The sequence below is a fragment of the Pimephales promelas genome, chromosome 3 (assembly GCF_988280905.1).
Source record: "Pimephales promelas chromosome 3, fPimPro1.hap1.1, whole genome shotgun sequence".
NCBI lineage: Eukaryota > Metazoa > Chordata > Actinopteri > Cypriniformes > Leuciscidae > Pimephales > Pimephales promelas.
The window spans coordinates 41,564,687-41,582,897 of NC_142771.1; the positions used below are offsets into that span (position 1 = coordinate 41,564,687).

Genomic DNA, 18,211 nt, shown 5'->3' on the forward strand with positions numbered 1-18,211 from the left:
ATGGTAAATTTGAATGTCATCAGCATACCAGTGCATGTGTGCATGCATGTGTATAATGTCACCAATATATGCATGTGTCCATGCATGTGTATAATGTCACCAATATATGCATGTGTCCATGCATGTGTATAATGTCACTAATGTCACCAATATATGCAAAATGTCACCAATATATGCATGTGTCCATGCATGTGTATAATGTCACCAATATATGCATGTGTCTATGCATGTGTATAATGTCACCAAGTGGATATATATATAAATGATGAACAATAGTTTTTAGTAGCCAAGAACTGAACCTTAAAGAATACCCAGTGTAAGCGGAGCAGTGACAGATCTATACCCTTGTATAGCGATATAAAACTTTTTGCCGTGATGTAGAAATTATCCAGGAAAGACCCGAACCAGTGATGCCAATATCAGAAAAGGTGAGAGATGGGTATTTAATGGCAGACTGTGTGAAATGCTGCACTGGTTTATTAACCCTGAATCCATGGACCATCTGAAGAAGTGCAGTTTCAGTGCTATGATGTGGGCGAAATGCTGACTGAAAAGGTTCAAAAGACCTTTAGGATCTACAGGTGAAACTTGAAAAATTTGAATATTGTGCAAAAGTTATAATTTTGATGATTAAATCTTACAGCTTATTCCCCAAATTCAAAATATCAGAAAATTAGAATATTATAATAAACAAAGGATTTTAAATACAGAAATGTTGGCCCTCTGAAAAGTATAATAATGTGTATATGTATATAGTTATATACACAAAATATAGTAGTTTCACCTTTTAATTTTAATTACTAAAAAACAACTTTTGCACAATATTCTAATTTTCCGAGTTTCACCTGTAAGTGTCATGATTCTGCCTTCTTGTCCTTGATTTTCACCTGACAGTAAGCATAATCTCAATTGTGAAGCCACAACTTTTTCAAGTATTTTGCTTAAGAATGGTAAATTAGATATTGGCCTAAAAGCTGGCAGGATGTGGAATTAGATTTCACAATTAGATCACTAATGGCAGCAGATATCGTCAGAGTGAAAGCAGACATCTTGTTGAATGAGCTGAATCAGCTTACATAAAATGAACATTTGAGTCACTTGTATGAGGTGTATCTTTGTTCATGGTTCGTGATTGACTTCATTTTTTCTGAAAAAATCCACCTCAACATGTTATTTTAGGCTCTGTGGTGCTTGTGAATAGCTTTTCTCAATTTTTCTTAGACAAGTTGAAGTCAATCAACTGAATTCATCACCAAAAACACTCATCATACAAGTGACTCAAATTTAATGTAATCTGACTCAGCTCACTCAACAAACTCTCTTTCTCTGCGTTTACTCTGACTACTCCTGTTGCCATAAGTGATCTAATTGTGAAGTCAAATTCCACATCCTGTTGGCTTGATCCTACACCTACTGTTTTGCTTAAGATGTGTGTCCCCGATGTTGTACCCTTCATAACACATATGATAAAATGCGGTGACCCCCATTCTTAAAGGTGCCCTCTGGGATAAAAAATTAAATCATAGAACGTATTCCATACCAGATGGGGGCAGTATACCTCCAGAAAAATACCTCCGCGGCCGCGCACACTCATGTCTTCAAACAACACGGGCGAGTGCTGTGTTGCATGTCTCCCTCGCGCATATTAATCAAATCAATTGACACGATAGTAAAAGTTTGGAAGACCGCAGTTTCACGTGGATCATTTGGAGATTTTCAGAGATTAGAGACTAAATGAACAACATCTCAATACTAAATTATAAAGGCCGTCTCATAGACAAGCCGGTGCATTTCGACGAAATGGGAAAATTAAAGCCCTGGCATTTTTAGTTTATGGTATTCGTTTTGTTCATGTTACATTTTTATCATTAGTTTGAATTAATTTGACAGACAGCATTCCCTGATGTGGACCAAGCTTGCGCCTTTCAGAGCTGCCAACTCTCACAAATTCACCGTGAGACACACAACTTTTCACACACTCTCACACCACATCCATTTTGTCCATTTTTGCACAGAAAAGGACACAGAGACCGATCTCAGCTCTCAGATTCTGTTAATTTTATTACGCAATTCAAACAATAAATGCAGTTTTGGTGCTTGTAAATGTTAGACGACAGATCCCTAGCGCACGTGAACCGATCATCTCTACTAGCTAATGGTAAAAGAACACGAACACTGTTGAAAGATATGTTACAACTTACCAAAATGTATTCCTCATGCATAATATCGACCAATCATTTATTTAACTCATCCCTGAACTGAAATTTAGTAGTGGGCTGCATTTCCAAACGACATCACGACATGACATCAGGTTCAAGTACACACAAGCCTGCGCGACTTACTCGTGTTACTGCAGTTTGGCTGGTGGTAACGTTGCCCGCCCGCATACCGCCTCCCATGGCCGAAACTAATATTACGACACCTGCCGGGCCGGGGCTAGTAATTTAGCATGCTAATTTAGGTTATATCTCGGAAGCACTATAACTTGTCAGTTTTTGAATGACATCATTGCACTTATTTCTTCTCATTCTTTTGATGTGTGTAGCTCATTTTTTGGATATTTTTTCAATTATTCAATATGGCACCTTGACCATCTAACCATAGGCCATGACCATCTAAACATGGACAATTACAGACCAATATCCAATTTAACATTTTTAAGCAAAATCCTAGAAAGGGTTGTTGCTTCGCAATTGCGATCATATTTGGATGTTAATGGTCTTTTTGAACCATTTCAGTCAGGATTTTGCCCATCTCATAGCACTGAAACTGCTCTTCTTCGGGTGGTTAACGACATTCTTTTGTCCATGGATTCAGGGTTAATAAACATCTTGATGCTCCTTGATCTAAGCGCTGCTTTTGACAGTCTGCCATGAAATACTGATCTCTCGGCTTTCTGATATTGGCACCGCTGGTTGCAATCTTTCCTGGCTCATTTCCTACATCAGCGACAGAAAGTATTATATCAGCACACAAGGCTATAGATCTGCCACTGTTTCGCTTACACAGGGTGTTCCTCAAGGTTCAGATCTTGGCCCACTACTGTTCACCATCTATATATATCCACTTGGTAACATCAGACGCAGACATGGACTTCAAATCCATTGCTATGCTGATGACATTCAAATGTATCTTACCACCAGCTCCGATAGGCCATCCCTGCCTGACTCACTCACTGCATGTATCAGGGACATCAAGCATTGGATGTCTCTTAATTTCCTCAAATTAAATGATAAAAAACTGAGATATTAGTGATTGGCTCTACTGCCTCGGTCAAAAGGATGGACCAGTCCTTTGATATTGATGGAATTCATGTTAAGGCTTCATCATTGATTCGTAACCTTATTCGACTCAACTCTATCTTTTGGATCTCATACACAGTAAATTCCCCGGTGTTAAATTAACACAGCTCTGTGTTCATATGGGAACCACCAGCAGGGTGTTAAAAGTAACACTGAGGCAGTGTTAGAGTTAATGAGATAATTAAGTGATTAATTGAGTGATGATTGAGCATTATTCAAGACACCTAAAGCAGAATTACAAGGAGAAAACCTAACTTTCAGGTCACCGTTATGGAGGTGAGTGTTTGCTTTAGTTGGGCTCTTGATCTTTTCATTATTAACTTTATATTTTAATTATTACTAAGGGCCTGAGCATTTATTTCCCAATAGAAATGTACTAAATTCCCCATATTTGAATCTTTAAAGGTTTCTCAAAATGAGTTTTTTGTCATTCTCCAGTACAAACGTCTCAGCCTATGTAGCACCTATTTACACCAAACTTTCCAGTTATACAGCCTTTGTTTTGTTCTTTTTGTGATATCTGGCAACCCATCACCTGGAGCTTTAATCAAGAGACGTTCAAGTTCAGAAGTTACTAGACGGAGCAGTATGAACCGAACAGCAGCTACTGTTAGTGTTGACTAAGTAGTTTAAATTATACTCACCTTGTAACTGCATCATTATTTGACTATCTGATCAGTGCATGTGCATGCACACGTCTTTTGCATCAGTAAAATGCAATGGGTTAATTTGATTGTCAAGCTGTAATCACGTATCGAGTCAAAGGAAGATTTTATAAGCTGGTTCAGTGGATAATTGTTTGGAGTTAGAAATGTATAACTCACGCTACATATTTAGTCATTTTGCCTCAGATACAGGATTATACATTCGGTTTAACTAGCACGTTGTTCATTACCATGGCAACCACTTGCATGTCATGCTGAATGCGATTTTCATGTTTAAAAAGTAACTATACATAAGAGAAAGAAAGATGCAGATAACTGTGCATTATTTATGGTTATTTCTATTCGTTACTATATTGATAGGCTTATATGTTTTCAAGTAAGCTTCATGCTTTCCCCGTTGCAAATGTGCACTTAAACTGTAGCCTACTGGTGTTGCACTGCTATAGTTGACTGCTGAGCCTTTACTGCCGAAAATATCACTTTAACTAGCCTGGCTAACGTAAGACCATGTCTCATTGACATAGAGATGTGGTCTGGGAACCACATGTTCATTTTCTCGTATTTGAGGCATGGTTTACGAATGCCCAGAGCCGTTTATTGGGTGCTACGAATGTCTATCAAATGCACCTGTCCGTAGCTCATAGCCAATCGTTTCAATTATACCAGATGACGTATGTAGAGCGAAAGAAATTAGACGAGGAAGAAGACGATGGGTCAGAGATTTATTTGCGTTCTAAACTACTTAGAACTAGGGTTGTAACGGTATACCGGTATGACGGTTTATCGCGATATTGACATGTACGATTATCATATCGTGCACATTTGCTTATCCGCGGTAAAAAAAAAAAAAAAAAACAGAATTCACCTACACTGCCGCATGCAACTTCTTTCAGCTTGACTGCTTACTCCATATCCGTACAGCGCTGAAAATGTCAGAGACAGAGGCTGCGAATCTCTATCTCCCGCCAAGTATGGGAATATTTTGTAACTTATATCCGAAAAACGATCGTGATGTTGTCCTTGAAGATGGATATCCAGTTTGCAAGATATGTGGACGAAGAGTGGCTGCAAAAGGAGTAAACACGTCGAATAGGTTCTCCCATATTTAGGAACACCATCCCTCCGTGAAGATAAAGGTTATTCATAACTTTTATAACTTAAGGCCATATTATTTCTGTCATGCTAAGGGAAACCCGGTCTGTCAAAAAGACGCACACATGCGTCTTTTTGCGTTACAAAACAGATGCCACGTAAAATGTGCGATTTAAAAAGATAGATGGATAAATAAAGCAAAATATAGCTATGCAGTAGCCTAAATCAAATCGCGATGTGCGTGTCTGTGAATATACAACGCAAAAAGACTGGTGTGCAAGCCCCTTCTATATTCAGCGTGTCTCTGAATGAGCAGCGCCGTTTCGTCTAGTAGATCTAGTAGGCCTACACACTCAAGTACGCATGACGCTCATGGTTTTTAAAGCTGTCTCAGCCACTACGAAGACGTGAACACATGAACATATCTAGACAGAGAACACTTAATGTGCACTTTATAATTATTTTTTTTAAAGAATAATCATCAAATACACTGACTGAAACTCATAGGTGTTCAGTAGGTGTTAACGCGGGGTTAAATGTAACACGGACCGTTTACACAGTTCGTCAGGATCAAGCAGGCTGTCTTTCCGCTATTTTTCTCTTGCTGCAGAAGACGGTCTCCCGCGAATTTGCGGAAAGTTTTGATTATATTTCGTGAAGATACTGGACAAAGAGTGTTTTGACACCATGAAAGTAATTTTTTTCATCATAGGTTTTTTTCGGTTTCTGAGTTGGGTGTATACGTTTCCAAATCTAACTTTATATTGCCTTAATCACCGTCTTGTTGGCTCAAACATAGCACCGTTTTGAAACATGTCAGCAATTCCTAGCGACTGTTAGCTAGGTTTAAAATATGTAATACACAGCGGGGTTAATTCTAACAGAGTGGTACAACTAAGCCTCCAAGTGTAGCCTACAATGATAATCAAATGAAAACGGAGCCACACAACTTTTCAGGTTTGAGTATACATTTAACTTTGTTAGACGTTCACAAACAATGTTGGGATTTAAAATGTTTAAAATTTAGTGTTCTATGAATGATAACTTGTTTATTTATTAAAAATATGGCCTGTTATTAATGCAATAAACCCTTTAAATTTTTATTTTAAGCTAATTTGTATTATCATTACTGTTATTATTAATAATAATAATAATAATTGTACATCATGCAGCTGCCACACACAAATCTAATTTAATTGCAATTACAATATTTATAATTTTATTTATTATTATTTATTGCAAAACTATGCAGCCCTTTTCTATGTCTCTATCCATGATATTGATCCATAATAGAAGGATGATTGGATGAGGGATATGTATGGATATCTGTCTATACAGATGCACAAACAATACTAAACTATACAAATAAAATAGTACTGAATTATGTGTGTTACACACAAGTGTTACAACTAACCCCTCTCTCTGTTACAATTAACCCCGCATATGGGGTAAGTTGTAACATTTGCACTTCTGTCACTTTCAGTCCAACTGTACGAAAATGGTAGGTCCTAGAAAAAAACTTTAAGTGTTCATTTGTAGCAGAGATGTGCATGTTGCTTGTGTAAAAAAAGTATTAATCTAACCTAATTATTTTTTAATTAATTGAGCCAAAAGCAAAAAGTGTTAGGTTGTGCCCCGCTCTCCCCTACAACCTGGAAAAAAAAAGTTTGGTTTAGCCTATGATTAAAATATATTACTATTGTGTATAGTTTTTTTGTCCATGTTTTAATTTATTAAACTTCTCTTGTGTAGACAAACTAAAGTTGTTACATTTTATCTGATTGCATTCTCAAAAATACATTTTGTATTCAATCACAGAATCCAGATCAGTTATTTCAGACAACCCAGAATTTCTGAGGAAATAAATATACATTTCATAAAGACTCTATTGAAAAAACCTTTGTTACAATAAACCATGTTCAACCAAAAACATTATATGTTTTTATTCATTTTAGGGCCATTGTAGCTGATGCTGATTATAATAATGATAGTTTTAATATCGTATACCGTGAAACCGTGATATTTTCTGAGACGATTATCATACCGTGAAAATCTCATACCGTTGCAACCCTACTTAGAACAATATCCAAGGCTGCATCGAAAGGTAACTTCGCGTCTGCTGCCATGTTGGATCCATAGGTATAAACAAACTGCTTCGGTGTGTCGCATAGACGTCATTATCGTCTTGCTGCTCCATCCCCGTTCTGTGATTGGTCCCCTCGCTGAGGTGAAAATTTGGTCCATGGTATCCAGACTACCTAGCAGCGTAAATAAAATTGACTGCGCAAAGGCAGTATGGGGAAAACCAAGCTACACGTTAACAACAACCCTTTAGAAAACGTAATTCCTTTGTGGATCCTCTTGATCCTTGTTTCTTTGACAAGTCTCAGTGTCTCAGTCTCCCGCACGCTGCACGGGAGTTAACCACGCCCAATTATTAACATGTTGTGGTACACACGGAATAAAAAAATCTGTTACGGTTGACATTTTCTACCACAGTAATGATATATACCGTCATACCACCATAAAGTACAGACATAATCTTAATTCAATAATGTCCTTAAACACAACAATATTGCTGGCCATAAACGGAGAAAGTGCGCGTCTGGTTGCGACACCTCGAGTTGTCTTATGCCCTCTCACATGCGCTGAAAGTTCATGCTTTTCTCGCACCCTGCCTTACCTAGACAATCAACTTGAACTCGGCTGCTATAGTAACAGCCTCACAGAGTACCCAGACACATTTTTTTTTTACCATAGCTTCCAATTTCTTACTGTTTAATAACGTGGCCATCGTAATCACGGTCAATTTTGAAATGGGATAATCTACAATCAATCAGAGGTCCTTGTAAAGATAATTGATGGGTTTAAGAGCTGTGTTGTTTCTCTAAAATTCTCTAAAAAAGAGAGCATACTGACATTAACACTTCCTGTTGTTGTAGATTATCTCAGTGTTTGGTGACAGAGGAAGGTTGTGCTGCTCTGGCTTCAGCTCTGAGTTCAAACCCTTCACATCTGAGAGAGCTGGATCTGAGCTACAATCACCCAGGAGAATCAGGAGTGAAGCTGCTCTCTGATATAATGAAGCATCCAGACTGCACACTGGACAAACTCAAGTAAGTGGATCAGTAAGAATCATCCTGTCTGGTGTGCATGGGAGACTCAGAGTTTTTAATAGTTTTTGTGGTTGTCAAGAGATACTTCTTTATTAACTTCTTTATTCATGCCTTTTAAATCGTCATTAATACCAGAGTGTTAAAAAGTGACACCAAGCAGTCCTGACAAAGCATCCAGATGAGTTGTTAGTAAGAATGTGTTGAGAAAATAATGTATAGACTCTAATACTATAGAAGCCATAGAAACCTCACAAAGACATAGTACTGGAACTTCCTTTTGCATTTCTTCTTAAACATACTCTTTAAGACACACACCCATCACCCAAACAGATAACCTTCTCGAACATGTATGCGAATCCATTTATGACACGGCGTGTGTTAAAAGAAAAAAAAAACTTTATTTCACAGTCAATTTACAAATAAATCAAATTAAAAAAATCAAATCCCCAGAGAAATGTTATTATAGCAGCACGCCATTTCAAAAGATGTCATATTGTTCATTACTATAATTACTATAGTTAAAGATCAACAACAATCCTAGACATTAACATGAACAGTCAGCCACAATTGTTGTTTTGAAAGCAATTTTCAGATTTTTTTTTCACCAATCCAAGCTTTTGCCTTCAAACAGTTTCACTTCTCACATTTATTAAAAACTGTAACAAACATTTTTAATCATGATCGCGGTTTCTGCTTCTCTCAATTATGCAGAACAGCCCACTGATTATTTTTTTTATTATTTATTATTATTTTATTTTTAATTTGATATTTTCGATATTGCACATTGGTAACAATCCTCCATTAACAAGGAAAATTGATGCTTGTGTTTTCAGAAGTCAAGAGCCTAAATTCCTCCAGTTAGAGCTTTTCTCTTAAAAGGATATTTTCTGCCATGTGTTTTACTTGATCTCCCAAACCCCAAACTGGCAACTATGCTCTCTCTGCACTGCACAAAAATAAAGATTTTGTGGTGATTACGTTCCATCACGTTGAAAAACACAGACAAACATGTATGTTGGAGTTTAGTACTTTCTCTATTGGGATATTCTGTCCAAATGAAAGGGTCATTCCTTTACAAGGCCACTTGGGCAGTTTGCAGAGACTAAACTGTAATAAATTAAGCATAAATCTCAACTATATTGTTTGGGATTGTGGTTGCTGACTAAATGCACTCACGTAACCTTTGTGCTGCAATACAAAGGTTTATTTGTTGTTTTAATTACTTATATTTAACATTACATAAAAAAATATTGGAAATAATGTTAGGAAGTCCAGTTTTAGCTTTTGAGAGAAGCTTAATAAGGTTTTTCCAGTTTTCATAATGTGTATATCAAAAGTAAAATATACCCTTCATATGAGTTTGAAGTTCTCTTAAATTTATGCTTGCATGAAAGTGCAATAATTCTGAATTCAAATGAGAATATTCATGATTAATAATGTGTGATTATAATTTTTGAGCAAAATAATTATGCAGGGATGTGATTCTTCTGTAAATCAGGGATGGTGTGCTTGTAAGTTTCGGAAAATGTTATTTACTGAATGAGATTGATCGGTATTGGAAGCACAGTTGTTTTATTCACAGATCTACAGAATAGCACTTATCACCCTTACATTTTCCCCTAAGATGTTTAGATGCTTTTCAATATTATAGCTGTTAAATATATTTCCAAGTGTCAGTCTTCACAGTTCCTGATAGTTCATGGCTGATTCAGTTGTTTAAAGGGGGGGTTGACTGCTTTTTTTTTTTGCATGATTGTGTTTATGGGGTGCAATATAACATGTATTCGTGTTTTTTCTTTTTTTTAAAGTCTTATTTTTCATAAACTTCACCTTTATTGTCAGCCGCGCTCTCCTCTGTCCTCGCACGAGCGGTTCACTTCCTGAGTCTATGAAAACACTCCCTCAGAAACATGTAGTGGGCTCAGATTGGTTAGTTTGGGCCGGTGTGTTGTGGTTGGCTAAACTGTCGCTCACGTTGTCCGGAAGGTTAACGCCCATTACCTTTACAGGCGAAACATGTATGTCATGAGCTTCGGTTCAGATGTAAATATGTGTCGAACTGCAGTTTCAGTTTGAGGCAGAATCAGACCGAGAAAACTGCGATGAAGAGAGTCAAACAGAACCTGACCTTACTAAACATTTCTGAATGATAATTTGCTACATTTTTTAACTTTATACACGTTTGTTTTATACAATAGCATCTGACTGGCAACAATAGCAACTGACTGGCTACTAATGTCATACTCAAACAGCGTTGGCATGTTTACATTCTTGATCAAATCGAAAATAACGTCATAAAACATATATACATGAAAAATACGTTTAAAACATTAGTACTTGTAGAAAATTCAGGTCCATAATGTTTATACGCGTTTGTCATAGACACAAAATAGCAACTGACTGGCTACTAATGTCATACTCAAACAGCGTTGGCATGTTTACATTCTTGATCAAATCGAAAATAACGTCATAAAACATATATACATGAAAAATACGTTTAAAACATTAGTACTTGTAGAAAATTCAGGTCCATAATGTTTATACGCGTTTGTCATAGACACAAAATAGCATAGGCTAACTAGTAGTGGTTATAAAGCCAGCGCTGGCATTTGAAAAAAATAAAACACAAGGCTATGTCTGAAATTATACATGCAAATACATTTAAAATGATTAAGTCTTAGGCTACTTACAGGTTGTGGCCCAACACAACAACTGCTGCCTCTTGTTTTAAAGTCGGAACTGCTTCATGTTTAGTAACAGTTTCTTGTTGAATCCGGTGTTGAACTCGTGGAGATTCTGGAAGCTGTCTTCCGTAAAATGCGCAGCACAGAGAGCTTCGTCATTTTCAGGAACATAATTAAACTTAAATTGTATCCATTGTTGAGGAAGACACACTCGAGTCGACGTGCCTCAGAAATATGCGCATGCCATTTTCTGCATATTCCGGAGGGAGGGGTTGATGCAAATGTGTGGGTCAGTGACGTACCATAACCCAGCTGTAGTCCCAATCCAGTCGTTTTTGTAGGCAATATACTTCCTGATTTTTAAAAGACGATATCTCTGCTTACACAGAACTTTCAGTGCTGCAACTTTGCAGATACTGTTCATGCACCAACAGCAACATTACACACTATTTAAAATGAAAAAAGTGAAATCGCAGTCAACCCCCCCTTTAAAAAACAAAAAGTGTTTGATGCTGGGTCTTTTTTACACTCACAAAATCACATCCCTGATTGTGACTATCAGTTTAACCATTATTGTGTGTCAAGTGTTTTTCTCATTTAGTTGTGCTTAACCCTCACTTGATAGGGAGGTACCAATCTTGAACATTAAACTGTTTCACTTAATAACCAGGCCTCAATTTGGATCTTTGTCCTTTTCTTTTATTTGTCATCACTTCTTGAAGCCCAGACATTACAGGTGAAAAACCTTCAAAACCAGAAAACACCAACGATTTACTATTTTGCATGTTTGTGGTAAAAACAGACACACAGAGCTCAAAAATGATTAATTATCAAACTCGGCACTAGACACATATATAAATACAAATACACAAATTTCTCCATGAACTATTTGAGTTTAAATTCATCACAAACATTAAATTACTATTTAAACTACAGGAGGCACAATGAATTGCATGAGTATTTAAATATCCAAACAGTGAATTTAACACATTTTTTACCCATACAAAATATTTTCAGTACATAATCACTCCCTTTAAAAATTGTACAAACTACTATTCCAACATTTAAATATTTACTTTTTTTTTTTTCTTTTTGATTTCCATTTTAGGCAAATGTTATATAAAAATAGGACCATGCACGACTTTGAACCATGTCTTTACAAGCCAATAATATCCCGTATATCTGAGTACATATCAGAATTAAATCACTAAATTAAGTGATTCCGTAAATACCACGTGAATGTTTACAACACACAACTACTACAGCGCACAAACATGAATGCCTTCTTCCACCCGCACCTCAACACCTCATCAGCGTGCAACAAAGTCTAATTTGTGTGGCGATCTTACCGGCTGTCTGTTCAGTCTTTTGATTTGGCACCAATATCTGCACAGCTTCAGTGAAGTCTGATTAGAAAGCCGCTTTCCTTTCTCGCGCTTTACTGGCGTCGTTGCTGGTACTAGCCGACACACTGAATAGGAAATGTGCGTGTCTTTCCTGCTTGATTGCCCACAGGTGAGTGATAATTTGTTCCGCCTGATCGCTGACGAAAAGGGGCGTTCGCCGCAACACCTTCCACTCAACCTTTTTGTTCTTGGATGGAAAGGTTGCAGAACTTTAAGTTAATCACTACAGAGACTGCTCCTCTACAGGCAAAAGTACTACAAGTCGTCTGACGTCTCTGCGCAATATCACTCCATTAGACCTCTTAGCCTGGTCACTAGGAACTAAGGACTGGGTCGCTGGCTCTTGATACTGGACTGAGCAACAATTTCCTGGTGTGACAAGAATCTCAACATCTCTCACAATGCCCTTTGAGTCTGGAGCTACAGAAACGACTCTGCCAAGCCTAAACTGACCCCGCAGAGCGTTCTGGTCGCAAAGCCAAACAACATCCCCAACAGCGACATTTCTTTCCGTAGTGTGCCATTTGGTTCTAACGAAAAGACTTGGGCCAGCAAGCTGGCACCACGCTTTCCAAAACTCGTTAACCTGGGCTTGAACTTCACGAAGGCGCTTGTAGGGGTAGTTGTTAAAGTCAAAAGACTTGAAGTCGCCACTGTGAGATGCTCGCCCTAAGAGAAGCGAGTTTGGTGTTACATACCAGATTAGCTGCCAAATGGAGGGTTGTCAGGAACTCACTGAAAGTAAGATTTGCCGATTTGCTTAAACTTTGAAGAGCTTTCTTAGCAACCCTAACACCAGCTTCAGCAGCTCCATTTCGATGTGGTGAATCAGCAGGGAGCACTTTCCACGTCCAGCTTGTCCCAATTTTTGCAGCATACTCCTCCAGGCTTACTGTATCTTGGCTTCGCAGAAAGGCATACAAATCCTTCAGAAAAGATCTTGCCCCAATAAAATTAGTCCCAGGGTCTGACCAAACCTTAAGGGGATGGCCCCTGATGGCAACACATCTTTGGTAGGCCATTAAGAAGCTCTCTGTGGACATACTACTGGCAAGATCTACGTATAGTGCCCGGCTTGCCATGCAGCAGAAGATGATGCCCCAGACCTTCATGGACACTCTTCTTTTGATGTCATCTTTCACCAGATATGGTCCAAACAAGTCAACAGAAGTAAACTGGAATGGCGCAGCGGGTCTTGACCTTTCTACTGGTAGATCACCCATTACTTGGTTGCATACTTGAGCTCTAGCCTTCCGACAGTGAATGCACTGGTTGACAACTTTCTGGGCCAGCCTTCTACCTTGTATGACCCAAGCCTTTTGCCGCATTCTTAACAGAGTCCCAGCAACCCCTTCATGCCCTTCCTGGTGACTTTGGCGTGTTAGTAGGGTACCCAGCCAGGTGTCAAAGGGAATTAGTGGAACAGCCCAGCAGTCTTCTTTGAAATACTGTATTCGGCCTCCGCACAGTAACAACCCACTAGTTTCATCCCTGTACACAACCAGCCAGTCTGTTGTGGTGCTGGGGAAAGTAACTCCTTCTTGCGCTGCTAGACACAAATCTCGGAAGGCGTCCTCCCTTTCGGCCATAGTAACAATCCCAACCAACGGGACTGCCTCCCACTTTAATCTTCCCCTGGCTCTGCCATGAAGAAACTTCTTTGCCGCTCTCCAGACCAGCGCTAGTGACTTTATCAGTTGCACTAGGCTACTGAACCGCTTGATATCCAGAAGGCTTGTGGCTGCAACCCCAATGGGTGGCCTATGCAGATTCATGGAGGGCTCCTTTTTTGCTTCAACCCGGGTAAGAGCAGCAACAAAAGCTTTCTTCTGGATACGTGTGAGGTTCTCTCTTGCTTCAACAGCAACATCCTTAGCGGACTTAACTGGCCACTCACTCTGCGGGAGACTTAAGAACTTAGGACCCAGCTGCCATTCTGTGCCTTCGTCCAATTCCTTGGGGCTTGCCCCTCTGGAAATAATATCCGCTATGTTGAGTGGTCCAGGAACCCACCACCAGTCTTGGACATTTGTGCTGCCTTGAATTTCCCCAATTCTGTTAGCAAAGAATGTCTGGTAGTCATAGCTTTCACGTTGGACCGCTCCCAGGACTGTCTGGCTGTCAACCAGGTGGTACCACGTCTCTACACGAATTCTGCAGTGCTTCTGGAAATGCTTCTTTAGACGGGCAGCATAGACAGCTCCACAAACTTCAGCCTTGACAACATCCCCCTTGTGGTCTAAAGGCGTCAGTCTGGCCTTCGATTCGACCAGCCGTATGATCACATCATGTGGTAATTTCCACCGTAGATACAATACAGCACCGTATGAGCGTTCACTGCCATCAGAGAATGTGATACCGCAGGGCTCGGCGGCAGGGTCGGAAGGTGTTAAAGCCCTGGTGAATCTCAACCGAACTCAGCATAATCTTCAAGGAGGCAGATGGCGTTTTCCCGGAGGTCCTCAGACAAAGGCACGTCCCATGTGTTTTCTGATGGACTATATTTGACCTTCGCTTCTTGAAAAGCTCTCCTCACCAAGATAGCTCCCTTTTGCTTGACGGGTGTCGCAAGACCGAGGGGATCATACAACCCAGAAACCTGACTTAGGAGCTCTCTACGGGTTAGCGGATTTGGCACCTGCGCCCTTACTTCCTTTTTCAACAGATTTTCTCCCAATCTCATTTTCTTTTTCTTTTTGGAGAAGTTCACAGCTACCATCAAGCGAAGTTTGTCACTTTCTGGATCATAACCAAGACCCAGAGCTTTATTGTTCTCTTCGGAGAGTTGGTTTGGAAGGACCATCACTGAGGATTCTTTCCTTCCCAGGTCTTTGGGTTCTGGCCTCCCACTTTGGCCAGAGTAAACCCACGGCTTCAAGTAAAAACCGCCGGCTTCCAAGATTTGCACAACATTTGCTGTTATTTGCTTGAGCTTGCCCAGGTCATTGTGCGAGGTCAGGATGTCATCTACATACGCATCTTGTTCCAGCACACAGCGCTCTTCTGCAAAATGGTTGAACATTGGCAGATTCGCTGTCTCACGCATGGTAACTTGTGCAATGCACCCAGCTGGTTTGTCTCCGATATTAACCCTCGTAATTGCAAATTCCTGAACATCCTCTTCTTCAGAGTCTCTCCACAAGAACCGATGAAGATGTACCTCCTGGTCCTCAAGCCATACAGAATTATAAATTTTTCTGATGTCCCCAAGCGCAGCAAAAACACCTTGCCGGAACCGTATGAGGACCGCACGGATGTCATTGAGGACATCTGGACCCTTGATGAGTAGGTCATTCAGGTTATGGCCTCTGAATTTCTGACTACTATTCCACACAAGGCGAACCGGTGTGGTAACAGAGTGGGGGTTTGGTGCAATTAGATGACTGATGTACCACACCGGTCCAGTCCAGCCCTCCAGTTCTTCAGCTGACAGCTTGACAGCAGCATTTCTCTCAACCATATAATGGATTTGTGCTTTATAGGCTACCTTCCATTCCAGCTCTCTTGCCAATTGCTTTTCGGTCCTCCGGAATGTTGCTTCGACAGCCCTTCTATTGTTGGGCAATGTCACCGGATTCTCCAACCAGGGGTACTTTACATGCCAATGTGGCTTCTCACTGTGACGATCTCCAGTTACATACGTCAATCCACTCTTTATTTGCTCCAGCTCTCGCTCCTCGGAAATGGTCATCTCCTTCCCCCCAGGTTGACAATTTCCACATCTACAGCCACCACACCTGGGCTCACAGGCAGCCCCGATACTGTCCCATCTCCACCAATCCATGAAATCTCGCCTGGCAACACATGAAGTGGCTTGGGTAAGTAGAGATGACTGGACTGAACCATTACAGATGATTTCCTTGTACTCCGCAGCTGCTGTCCTCCTGGAGCGTGCAAAATGCGTTCTGGAGCTATGGGCAGTGACTGTAACATCTTCCAAGAGATCCGGGTGAGAACCACCCACCGTTTTCCCAAGGGGACCATCCCATAGGACAAGGTCACCGACTGAACGCACCTTCTGAGGGACGAGCCGGCCTTCTTTATGACTGATGAGGAGCTCGATCTTAGTAGGACGGACCAGTTCATGAAGGGGAACGTCTGGGAATATTTTTTGCAGTCTCTTGGGTGGCACATGCCGATTGACTTCAGCGATGCTATCCAGCCCGTAACACACAAGCTGGTGGGATCTCAGGGTTCCCTTTGAAGTTGTGACCCGGATCTTCAATAGATATCGCTTAGTCTCGACCGTTACTTGCATCCCACCGACTCCATGGACTATAAGCGTGACATCCTCACTTCTCAAATTCAGCTCACTTGCAGCCTCATGAGTGATGTAATTGGTGTCAGATGCCAGGTCTAACAAGGTCCCAATCTTTTGCCCAGCATTTGCAGTGACTTTGAGGATCATCATTATGACCGGAAACTCCTCAAGGCCGTTCTCCACTATGGCTGGACTAAACGTTCTTGAGACAGAATTACAGAACGCATCCCTGCACCGCTGAGCCAAGTCAGGGGCCAGGCTTGTCAGGAACTCCTCCTGGGTCTCAGTGTACTTTCTCAATTTGCCTCTTGCTGGGCTGGGCTTCTCTCTTCTCAGCCCATCCCCTTTGCTTCCAACCTTGGGACAGAGGTAATAATGATGGGCCAGACCTTGAGTATCCTTACATCCCTCGTTTTTGCACAGAAAGTTGGTCTTGCACTCTGCATCGTTGTGGTGAACCTCGAGACACCTCCCACAAGCACCAAGTTCCTTAACTGCTTCTTTCTTGTCTGCTACTCTGAGCATTTTAAACTTCTTACAATAATACAGCTTCCTCCCGTGGGCCCTCTCTCCACAGACAACGCACAATCCTTGGGACTTTGAGGAATTGGTAGACCTTGTCCGGGCGTGCTTTTGCGGAATTTTTGCCTCCCTCTTACCAGAGTCATCATCCCTTAATTGATCTAATTGCTCGTAAATCTTCTCCTGACTTCTTCGAAACTTAAGGAGTATGTCGAACCTGTCTTCAGGTGATACAGCCTCCTCTCCTTTTGACACATAGACCAGACACTCCTTTTTTAAAATTTCAGGTAGCTTGCTCTCCAGGGACTTCGTTACGAGTGGATTTTTCAAGGCGCCCGTGTTCCCCAACTCACTGAGATCGTACAAGGCTTTTTCTACAACCTGGATCAAGTCCACAATCTTCCTGGGTTGGTGGCTTCTTACTGGTGGCAGCGCTTGCAGCTCCTCAACAATTTCCAGAGCGATTGCTGTTTTGTTTCCAAATCGGAAAAAATACGAAAAATTTCATCCGCCGTTCCGTAAGTTGACAGTCGAAGGTCCCTTGCTACCTTTTCCTCAAGGCTATCCAACAGCTGGAATTTCCTCACTTCCTTGGAGCCGGTAGGTTCCCCTTGCTCTTGGAGTGCCTCCCATTCCTTTTTCCAGAGATGGAAATTTCGCTTGTTTCCATCAAACTGCGGGAGTGCTGTTGGCCTCAATTTGATAGCAGGTGGTCGGTGTGGGGCTTCTCCAGGGGACCCCACGTTTTCTAATTTCGCTTGTAATAAGGTCGCTTTCTCTGAAATCAAGTCAAGCAGCCGCCCTTCCGCATCCCTTATGCGCTGCCGAAAGTCAGGTCGCTCTTCATCTGGGACCCAGCGAGCCCATCGGCGAATGGCTTCCTTTGCTGCTTTCACCAACACCTCAAGATTATCAAGCATTAAGTCATATACCTCCAATTTCAGGCCAGATTTATTTCTCTCCAGCCGCTTGCACTCCTTTTCAGCTGCCTCCAATACCAGGGACAATTCAGGGTACCCAAACCCTTGCCACAGAACACTCCGGACTGCCTCCTCTACTTCCCCAAGCTTTTGCTCGCACTCCTCTGCTGTCCTTTTAACGTCTTGCGCTTCACCCTCTTTGGAGGTAGCCGCAAGCTCCTCTTCCTCAGTCCAAACAGCATC

General features: G+C 40.8%; 1 protein-coding gene across 1 annotated transcript in view; it reads left to right on the forward strand.

The window, feature by feature from the left end:
- The window catches only part of LOC120466836 (uncharacterized), a 72,885-nt gene that overhangs the window by 39,612 nt on the left and 15,062 nt on the right, over positions 1-18,211 (forward strand). Inside the window, 1 exon segment of the mRNA XM_089128922.1 lies at positions 8,002-8,175. Coding sequence (XP_088985048.1) covers positions 8,002-8,175 — 174 coding nt within the window.